The sequence below is a fragment of the Dermacentor andersoni genome, chromosome 9, assembly GCF_023375885.2.
Source record: "Dermacentor andersoni chromosome 9, qqDerAnde1_hic_scaffold, whole genome shotgun sequence".
Classification (NCBI taxonomy): domain Eukaryota; kingdom Metazoa; phylum Arthropoda; class Arachnida; order Ixodida; family Ixodidae; genus Dermacentor; species Dermacentor andersoni.
In genome coordinates, this window is record NC_092822.1 from 109,384,637 (window position 1) to 109,395,795 (window position 11,159).

General features: G+C 46.3%; 1 protein-coding gene across 2 annotated transcripts; it reads right to left on the minus strand.

Annotated features, from left to right (window-relative positions):
- Positions 1-1,116: 1,116 nt before the first annotated feature.
- LOC126528490 (XK-related protein 5-like) lies at positions 1,117-10,278 on the minus strand. 2 transcript variants are annotated; one of them, XM_072284277.1, is made up of 3 exons: positions 9,551-10,278; positions 6,577-8,040; positions 1,117-3,239 (listed from the first exon to the last, which is right to left on the minus strand). In XM_072284277.1, the coding sequence occupies exons 2-3, from the start codon at positions 7,807-7,809 to the stop codon at positions 2,916-2,918; spliced, it is 1,557 nt and encodes a 518-aa protein (XP_072140378.1). In that variant the 5' UTR covers positions 7,810-8,040; positions 9,551-10,278; the 3' UTR covers positions 1,117-2,915. The 2 variants fall into 2 exon arrangements, with proteins under 2 accessions (XP_072140378.1, XP_072140377.1); XM_072284276.1 differs by having other exon boundaries at positions 1,117-3,245; positions 9,551-10,277.
- Between the last annotated feature and the right edge of the window lie 881 nt (positions 10,279-11,159).

Sequence of the window (11,159 nt, forward strand, 5' to 3'; positions counted from 1 at the left end):
TACCAGTTTCTTCCGTTCCCTCCTCAATCCTAGGCGAATTCGAGTTCTTACCATACTATGGTCACTGCAGAGCACCTTGCCGAGCACGTCCACATCTTGTATGATGCCAAGGTTAACGCAGAGTATAATGTCTATTTCATGTCTAGTCTCGCCATTCGGGCTCCTCCACGTCCACTTTCGGCTATCCCGCTTGCGGAAGAATGTATTCATTATCCGCATATTATTCTGTTCTGCAAACTCTACTAATAACTCTCCCCTGCTATTCCTAGAGCCTATGCCATATTCACCCACTGACTTGCATCCAGCCTGCTTCTTGCCTACCCTGGCATTGAAGTCGCCCATCAGTATAGTGTATTTTGTTTTGACTTTACCCATCGCCGATTCCACGTCTTCATAGAAGCTTTCGACTTCCTGGTCATCATGACTGAATGTAGGGGCGTATACCTGTACGACCTTCAATTTGTACCTCTTATTAAGTTTCACAACAAGACCTGCCACCGTCTCATTAATGCTATAGAATTCCTGTATGTCACCAGCTATATTCTTATTATTCAGGAATCCGACTCCTAGTTTTCGTTTCTCCGCTAAGCACCTGTAGCACAGGACGTGCCCGCTTTTATATGCCCACGTTATATGCTTCTTGTCCTCCTAACTTCACTGAGCCCTATTATATACCATTTACTGCCCTCTAATTCCTCCAATAGCACTGCTAGACTGGCCTCACTAGATAACGTTCTACTTTTTACTATAAAATCAAAAAGTTCACAGGTATGTATCGTGAATATTGGCAGTGTCTGTTTGGGTCTAGATAACTGCTTGTGATTAAAGTAGCATTATGCTTCATTTTAAAGGAACCAAAAATTCAACCTAGCAAGTTTCAGTAACATTTTCTACATGGGAATGACTAAAATAAAGAAATGGTTTCCTATTTGTGATCACAAATTGATTACCAGTGCAAAATTGAAAACGAAGTATACTACCTTCACTTTCTCCAGTAGTAATTGACCCATTTTAGCCAAATGAATAAAATTCTGGTTTCGAAATATTTTGCTACTGTAAACTGATTTACTGTAGCTCTTCAGAGTTAGAACAACATGATCGCACGCCAGTCAGGTCTGCAGAACAAGACAAAGTTTTTATAAATCAGATCGTTGGGTGTAGTACAGGTATTGACAGTGCAAACACACTTTGTAGCTATTCTTCAAATCTGACGGCTACACCAACTTCAATCCTTTGTGTAGGGTAGCAGGAAAATTAGAGGATGAGCCCAGCTGCCAGGTTTATCCCTTTTAATGGCTTGTCGGTGGGCTAGTTACTTGTGGGTGATGGTGAAATGAGTTTGCAGAGTGAGAATGATAAAGGACAATACACGAAAGGCAACACGCAGGGGCGCTGCAAGATCTTTATCCGTCTGTCATGCCACCAGAAGCGGGTGTCCAGGAGTGACCATTTACCTCTGCAAACAGCAAACTGATGCATGAAAGGTGCCACAGCTGGATCGATCAGTTAAAGGTTCATCAAGTACGCACATAGTTCAGGCATAGTTCAGCAATCATGGTATGGAACTGCACATGGTGTGGCACACGACTAACTGATTACGTTATACAACCAGCCTAGGTTTAGATATCAAAAAGAACTAAGCATGTCGTAATGTTAAAAGTCCTTGGTGTTGGTGTTGACATCTTAGGAACAGCGGCCTTATACTACATTGAACTACAGAAAACTGAATGCATTCAAGTTCTTAAATGCGTTAATTCGGAAGGTGCACAGAGTTATCGTATGTGATGCAAAAGCATCTACATCTTGTACCTGTAGTGAAGCTCGTCGTAACAACAAGCTCTTCAGGTCTTTGAGGATGGGTGAAGAGCTTCCTTGCACAAGTGGTCAGGATGGTCCCTCTCAAGAACTTTGAAGCACCGAGTGGTATTAATGTTTACGAGTGTTTGTTCTGTAAGCTGTCTCCTTCATCCCTACAACAGCCAGTCTTTGCTATTTGTGCACATGGTTTGTGACCGTGGTGCTTTTGCTGCTACTGTCCCGGGGGCACTCTCTCAATACCTGTTCGATGCATAAGAGAAATATCCAGCAGCATGGAAGCATGGAAAGACGACACAGCACACATTTGCGAGAGGAGCCTCTCCAGCAAGCTTGCAATTGTCACTGACAGTGGTTACAAACATCACTTACAGCGCATAAACATCACTCACAGGGACAAGGGACCAAAACAACGCCAAAGACAAGTGCTGTTCGTTGTTCTTTTGGTCCCTTGTCCCTGTACGCACTGTAAGTGATGTTTGAAACAATGCAAAACCAGCTAGCCTGTACCCAAACCTTGCTTCAGTAGTTACAAGGTGACCCGTATTCGTCTGTATTTCTGGCACTAGGTTAACATAAAATCTCAATTCTAAAATGATCGCAGGATATAGCTAGTGCCAAGTTTGTGTATAATCAGTGTGAATTACAAGGCTCTGCTTAGTGACTGTGACATTGCATTGCTCTTACAAGAAAAGAAAACTGTAAAGTTAGCCAGAATCACATCTACTCGAACCTTGATGTCATTTGATTTATACAGCTGTAGTCAATTAACACAAACTGTGCTTGTGGCAAGGTCATGCATAGGTGGACCCAAGATGTAAGACATTGGCACAACTCAGAGGCTGCCCATAAACTGCTGAAGTTCTAATTTTAGCAAGTATAACATTGTATGAAACAGAAAAAAAAAAGGCACAATGTTTCGATGCGGGATAACTGCACAGTGTGACAGCAATAACGTCTACTTCTCGCAGCACAGTGTCTACGGAGTATTTCCACAGGAATTTTTCTTGGGCAATAAATATTCACATAACGTTCCATGTACAAAAAGCACATGAGGCACTGGAGTTCAACGTGGTTGCTCTCACCACCAGTGACAGGTGTCAAAGCTGAGTCTCTGGTCCATGTGGACGGCCCAGAAATGTTCGGCAAGTGCGGAACCGCGCGGAGGCATCCTCGTCAGCCGAGTCCACGTCACCATCACTCGAATTGCTCTCGCGGAATGTGAATGGCCTTTGGGTCCACCGGACTTCACGCGGCTGGGGTGGCACACGAAGGCTGCCAATGGCTCGCTCTGGGTCTAGGCGCTGTGGGCAGAGCAGTATCTCGGGCGAGCCGCCGAGCAGTGACCGGTAGCAGAACTGTGGAGGGCTGCGGAGCCAGGGTTGCTTCTTGGAGCGTGGAATCGGCTGCCGTGGTGTGGGACCCTGCATCTCAAGAGACAAAAACGAAAACAGAAAATGCAACACAGGAAAAAGTTGGAAGGTGATTTAATGTCTAGCCGACGTTGGTCAAAGAAAATATGTTCCCGAGTGAGTTAGGAGTGAGAATAGGGTGGAGTCATTAAGTACAGCACTCTATCTTGTCGCCCCTTGTGTGAGGGGAGTAGCAAGAGCAATGGACTGCCCAAATTTTTAGAGCGCAGCTTTTTGGTGGCCGTTCCTGTGGCAAGCATTGGCATTTGCTTTCGTAATTGAGCGAATGAACACAGTGAAGGTTGGAAGCGAACGTGGAGTGCAGCGGGAGATGAAAGACGGCGACAGCATAGAGAGCGTGAAGAGGAAAGCGGAGGAGCAGGGTACGGCGAAAGTGTGAGAAGAAAAGCATAGTGCCGCGCAAGGCGTGCTTTGTGGCGACAATGGTTACAAGATTACGCCAGAGCAGCGGGTGTCGTCTGTATAAAAACAAAGCGCTGCATGAGCGGAAGTCTGTCTGTGGCGGCTGCTGTGAATTGCACCCATGCGTCACCCATGCACTGCCTCTCATGATCTCCCGATTAGCGAGGGAGATCGTTCGCACCAACCAGTATATTGCGAAATGAAAACATGTATACAGCTGAGCTAAAATTTTACGCTAGGGAGAATGGTCGGTGAATTTTTTTTTTACTGCGATATCTTGAGGATTGGCCCACATTTTAGAGTGCACGATCCCATGGGAATGGTCCACATTTTCAGACTGCACTATCTCTGGGATCGGCCAATGAAAGAGGCTAGAAACACACACCTGATACGGAAAAGTGAAGATAACTAACTGAGAAAAAGATTGTTTTTGAAACTGTTCTAGCCCTTAGATTAATGATAGCGGTAACATTAGGAGGCACGTAGATGGCAGTGTTAGTTAGAAAACAAATTGATGTAGCTGAAATGCTGGCAAACACACATTGGCTGACATGTGCATTTTTGGGGCATTTAAAGTACAAACACAAAGGTGATGTTAAGCAAGCTTGTTGTTGGGCTAGCTGACACATGGTGCTAATAAAAAAATAGAAACAGCACAAAAAATGGGAAGGTGATTGTTTGATGCCATTTCTAGGACAGATGACATTTGCCCCCTTTAGCACTTTGCATACAATCCCATCAACAAAGGAATAGGTTTGTCTGAACAAATTCACGGCGCTGTTTACGTGTGTAAAGAGTCTGATCCTGTATGATGATGTTAGTGCGCTGTGTGAATGGTGCGTGTCAACTAACAGCAACAATCTTATATGCACGTTGTGATCATTGTTGCATATTAAAGACTAGTTGAATGTCAGATTTTATATTTTGTACTATCAGCCCAAACAGAAACGTGAACAAGGAAAACCTGATTACAACACCTGCTATCACAATAGACCAGGGCCGTGCAGTCATACTATAGCCAGTTTCTAAGGACGCTGTGTTTCCACATCTCAGTTTTAGGTCCTGAATTAGGCCATTTGTTATAAACACAACGATGCTGCACACTTATCAGGCACTGCTGTAGAAGCTACGTGGTCACAGAAGTCACACTCCATGTGTTCTGCAGTACAGCTTGATATACAATGCTTTGTGTAGAATAACTACTTCATATATTACAACTACCACTACTGGCGAAATGTTACTAAAAAAAAAAAAGCAGTCTTTATGCAACTTTGTGCTTGCAGAATATGACATACTATGTTGTGGTTGCAAGTGCAAGCAGTGCTCTGGGGCCTTTGGCTACAGAGACAGGTCATTCTGCTCATTTGGTGAAAAACAGGTTCGTTCAAATCTGCAGTGCCTTCAATGTGATAATTACATAATATTTTGGGACATAAAAATATCACAGTTAATGTTACAGTTATGTGACGAATATCCATATCTTCTTTCATTTGTGACATGCTTTGTTTTGGTTGCAAGCTTGAGCGGACCTGCCACAATGGCCTAGTGGTAATGACATTGCTGAACTTGAGGTGACAGGTTTGATCCCAGCCATGGTAGCTGGATTCCAAAGCAGGAACACTCGTATACCGTGCTTTCGGTGCACATTGCAGAACTTCAAGTGGTCCAAATTAATCCGGTGCCCCCCCCCCTGCGGCATGCCTCATAATCAGTTTGTGGTATTGGCTCCTGGAAGTTAAATTTAATTTCAGTGCAAGTAGAGAGAGCTTTCTAGCCTTAATAGCAATCCCTGCTGTGTATGAAACAAGAGCATATTTATTTTTAACTTGTTCACATTTGAAATCATGTTGACAGCACATCTTGCTTTGTCCGATAAAGTCGGTGCTCATAAATTACCCACCATGGTTGTTTAGTGGCTATGGTGTTGGGCTGCCAAAAACGAGGTCACGGGATCTAATCTCAGCCACGGCGGCTGCATTTCGATGGGTACGAAATGTGTGAACACCTGTGTACTTAGGTTTAGGTGCATGTTAAAGAACCCCAGCTGGCACAAATTCCCGGAGTGCCCTACTACAGCGTGCCTCATAATCAAATTGTTTTGGCATATAAAACCCCAGAATCTGTATCTGCTCATAAATTTGAGTTCACAGAAGTCTGACTCCAATTTTCCTCCGTTTACAGCAAAGCAATGCAAAACCACAAGCAAATGCACAATTGTTCCTGCGTAGATTAAATTTTAAGACTTGGAGCACAGCTGCCATATGCTTCAGCTGAGAAACTCGCTTATAAAATGTTAACACCAACAAAACTTGTCAGGTGACGTAGCAAATTCATACCTGCCAACCTCTGAACTTTTCTGAACTTTAGAAGTAGTAAAAAACCTGCACACATGGCAGCCTGCACTTCTTTAAAGCTTGACCTAAGCAGACACTTTTTGTGGGATAGATGCTAACTTTATGTTACTGATTGTTTACCTTTAGATGCAGCTACTCAAGCAGCGGCAAACTTAAAACAGCAGATACTCACAAGCTACTCATAGTGTATAGATCACAGTAAGCTTTTCAGTCACTTTTCTGTTGTCTATTTCGCCAGCTGAAGGAGCTTTTCCAAGTAAGCTTCTTCAAAGTAAGTACCTTCTGGGATATATGGCACCTTGCTATGTCATAAGAGGTCAGCACAAATATTATCGCAATTTATTTCTTGCATGCATCTTTTTGCAGTTATGCACAGCTCCAACTTTCGAATGCTTTCAAACATTATCACGAACAGGACTGGCGTTATCTAAAACTTAATGTGATATTCATGAAGTCGCAGACCAAGCCAAAATTCGTAAACTATATGAAAAATTTGGGAGAGTTGGCAGGTATGCAAATGTCTCCAAAACAGTTCTGCACTGTGCAATACTGTCAACAGAAGGGCAGAATACCTGTAGTGTTCCTCTGGGAGGAAGCTTTCCCTGCTTCATTTCCTCTTCAATGGCTAGGAGGTCTTGAAGTTGCTGGCGCCGCTTCTCTTGGAGCTTTTGCTGTATGTCGACAGCCGGCACCACGTTGCTGCCAACTGGAGCACGCTTCCAGAACGGCTGCGCAGGTGGAACGAATGATGACGGCTTCTTGCGCTTCCTCTTGAGTGCTGCTGGATTCAAACGGCAGTTGAACACCCCCGTGGGTGCCGCTGGAGCAGGTGCTCTTGGCGGAGGCACAAGCCTCCGTACGTGACACCATCGGTAGTAAAGGAGCATGAAGCCCAGCCCAAGAAAGAACCCTCCCCACACCACAAACAGCACCAGGTCCTGACCCCAGTGCGGGCCTGGCTTCAACGCGAGCCAAACGGCTGTCAGAAGACTGTTCTCTAGAAGCATGGCAGTGTAGAAAGCGGCGCAGCGGGCCCGACCGGGTCGCCCAGGATTGGGCCTCAGGTTGACGTAACAAATGGTGTGCACGTAAGCTAGCAGAGCCCAGTAAGCCAGTCGGCGGGCAGGTGCATCTCCACGGAACAGCCGCGGTGGTGGAGAAGCCAGCCAGACCAACATGGCGAGCCAGTGTAAAAGCAGCACCACCAACACCCAGTGGCCATAAAGTGAAGCGTAAAGGATAAGGGCACAAGCTCTTGCAGACACTGTCCCCAGCCGCCAAGCCAACTGACAAACCACACCTAGCCACGTGAGGACAAGCCGGTGAAGTTGCTGGCGACGGATGTTCTTGCTAAAGGAGGCCAGAGCCCAGCATACACTGAATAGAGAAAGCAATGCTGAGACTCGGTCGAGTGGTGCTACCATGCTTGGCGCTGGCTGTGCCCAGGCTAGGTGTAGCTGCAGCAGCAGCATCGGGGCGGCTTCACCAAAGCCATGGATGAGACGCAGCAGGCACAAGTCGGCCACCTCCTGCTTGACACGGCTTAGGTGTACTGGCAGAAGTAGCTTGAAGTAGCGCCACAGTACGCCCGTTTGGAAGGCATGGAGCAACAACACACCGCCTCGGCGTGCCTTGGTCTTTGCACCACGCTGAAGGTACCAGTGGAGAGATAGGCCCTGGCTGACCAGCAGCGACCCCAGGATGCTGGTGAGGGCAACCGAGAACCAGACCAACTGCTGGCGCACGACCAACAGCGTGTATGCCACCATGACGTCAAAGACAATGTCGCAGAAGTACGATGCCATGGAGATGATGTTGAAGAGGACATCGCACAGTGGCAGCAGTTCCTGGCCAGAAGGCTTGCTGGAAGCTTCTTGCTCCACTGCGGTGGGTGTGCCCTCCGCAGTGCCCTCCTGGGGCAGTCGAGGTGATGGGGGAGCCAGGGCTCCGAGGGAAGCGCCAGATCTCGGCCTGGCATGCTGATCAGCACATGACTACCTGTGGCCCGCAGTGGTTGGCGTCCTGGGTTTTGAAGTCTGCAAGTGTAGAAAAGGAACATCACAGTGGCATGTTATGGGGCCAGTTGCTTCTAGTTCATTATGGTTGAACCTTGATGTAACCTACATGGATATACTGAAATATTGGACATAATGAAGCAAATATAAAAATTATCTTGCTGATTTCAGCATGGAGCAAACTTGTGATATGATTTTTTTTTTCCGCTATAAGTGCAACAGTGTCGTAGGAGACTGTAGCAGAAATACAGCAGCACAAACAGCTGTTGCTCGGATAGCGAGGGTGGAGAGCTATTGATTGTCTTTGACATGAACATTTATTTTCTATGTGTCACTCATATAAATAGCCTATGGCATGTTGCAGAAGGAATGTGCCGATTTAATGGGCTTGACAACCACAACGCTTCTGGCTTTCTCGAAACAATTTTTAGTGAGTGTGGTTGTTTATTGCTCTCTGCAACATGTTTCCCTGTGCATTCTGCTTCCAACAGAATTATTGTGGCCGCTGTAGCAGACACCCAACCTGCAACATTGTGCTGGTTAGCCGACTGCCATGACTGCTGTATTATCACAGCAAGTAGAAAACCAACACAAGGTAATAGATTCTAGCATGCCCTATGTGGGTAAACAAGGCCATGCATCGAGATTAATATGCATTTGACTAAGCAAATCGTATGTGCACCCATCTGCTCCTTGGTAGACTGCAAATGTGTGCAACACGGTCAAGCTCCATTTCCATCAGTTACAGAGAAGTCTGGTTACACTAAAGTGCGAAAGTACATCGAGGACAACGCTACAACATGATTTATGACAGCTAGTTGCTCAGGATCCCAAGCATCAACAGGAATTGAAGCTTGCGTTCGTCGCGGCACATAATGGGGAGATAACTCAATGGGTTCGCCTCGTAAAGATTGACGCCATGTTATGAAACACGTCAAACGCGTTTCCAGGATTGAGGTTCGCAAGTCTAATTTCTTCTTTCACGATTTTTTTAGGAGGATCGACGGTAAAACTACGAAGTTGGCGTCAGCCTTCCTGCAAGTACACTCATTCATACAAGCGAGAAGTCCCAACTAACGTCGACTACGCAAGGTATGTCACATGTTTCTACTCCCTGCTGTCACCGTTCATCCACCAACAGCTCCGCGTACAAAAAGTTGGCATGATCTTTAGAAGTATACGGCTAAGAGCGCAATTGTGGGAGGTGACATGCGATCGCAGAGAAACTATATAAAATGCCGGGCATTCAGCAGGCACAAAAGCGTTTCACGAAGCTTCAGGTATCAAAGGGACACCGAAGTGGTATAAACAGACAAATGCTTTAATAACGCGTCCAAAAAGACGCACGAGCGAGCGGCTTGCAGCACTTCGTGCGTGGCGCTGACGATGCCACTACATTGTTAAGCGCTTTAAACGGAGTGCATTGAGCGATTTGTTTACATTCCGATCATATTTGCCGGGCCTCCGATAAGTTCGCGCCACTGACAAAGCGTGTCGGGTTGTGAATAGCTGTGAAGAAAACATGACTTACCGCAACTAGGTTCATGTAAGCCGGGTTCCCTGCCTATGGCTCGATATCATCGGCAGAAAATATATATCACGAACCCTCGTCGTGCCTTGGCATTGGCATGCCGAGGGGGCCAGAAGAGAAAGCACCAACATCAAACATCAAACGCTCTTGTTCTCTCTCCCTCAGCGCGCAAACAGGTTGTTGGAAGAGCAGGCGAGGAGGTGAAAGCCGACGCGCACATGCGACGCGCAGGACGACGCCATGAAAGATAGATGGATGTCATGAGCGTCTCCTTTGGAACGGAGCGGTGGGTTGCGCCAATACCTCGTTGCGCCACCAAGCTTTTGCTATTGTACTGTCTAATGTCCTACCTAGGTTTAAAAAAAAGAAAAAAAGAAACATTATGAACTCCCACAACGAAATTTCCTGATCCCTATTGCGAACTTTGCTCTTGTACGTCTCCATTTTTTGTCGTTTACCTACTTTTATTCCACCAATCTTCCAATCGCCTCTTACTTTTCCATGCACTGCTCTCGCTGATCCCGTGGCTGAACCCAAGGGCTTCATGGAGGCCAGTGGTGCCTAAATCGACTGCTGGGCAGACGTCTTCACATTCTAATAAAACGCGTTTCTAATAAACGCGTTTCCCTAGCTTTACCGCAGCAAGCACGTACTCAGTGGCGTAGCAACAGGGGGTGCCGGGGGGCCGTGGGCCCCGCGTGCAAGGGGCCAGTGGGAGGGTGCCATATACTCCTGAAGACACCCCTCATTCCGCCTGCTACACCCGGGGGGGGGGGGGGGGGGGGTGACAGAAGACCTATGGGCCCCGGGCGCCAGACGACCTAGCTACGCCACTGCACATACTTCATCTTTCTTCTTATATGTCGCTTTATAGGTGCGTGTTCTAAGGCATCCCGATCTCGTTTCGAAAAGTAATGAGCTTCCCTTCGAGTTATCATAAATTATTTCTTTCCTGATTTCATTTCTTCCTCTTAAGTACTTACTCATGGCAGGTTTCTTTTCCATTGCCGCCACCCATGAGATTATTTCAGCCTCTCAGACTTCCCGCTTGACGTTCTTCGTTGCTGTGTTGCCCACCCTACAGGCCGCATACTTGCTGGTAAGCTTCCTAGTTCTTTTCCTCCACTGTGAATCAATGTTTTTCCTGTACAGATACCTCAACACTCTCCCAAGTCCAATTACTTTCTTCCATATTCCTCAGTCGTTATTCATAATCAATTTTACTGCGAGCTTCCCTCACTTCAAAACTAGTACAGCCCATATCATCCTGCACAGCTTCATTTGTAGTTTTCCCGTGAACGAGCAATGTGAGCTGTCCCACTAACCTTTAGTTCCCATCGAGTCCTGATTGCACCCCTGATTTAAAGCAAACAACCGCATTTCCAAAAGTAAGTCCGGGAACCATTACACCTTTCCACATAGCCCGCGCGGAGCACTTCGATCGTATCTATTCTATCCCCATAGCGCTCTGTGCTTCATTATGGCTGCATTTCTCTTCTCATTCACTGTTATTGTATTTTCCTGTGTTTCCATATATCTTTACCTTCGTTTGTCCATATACCAAGGTATTTATATTCTCTTACCCGACGTATTTCCTGGTCACGTATTG

Excerpts from the sequence above, each read along its gene's own strand:
- LOC126528490 (XM_072284276.1), bottom strand. The coding sequence starts at position 7,809 with ATGGCATCGTACTTCTGCGACATTGTCTTTGACGTCATGGTGGCATAC. Across the intron at positions 3,246-6,576 it reads CTCCCAGAGGAACACTACAG|ATGCAGGGTCCCACACCACG; the intron begins GTATTCTGCCCT and ends TTGTCTCTTGAG.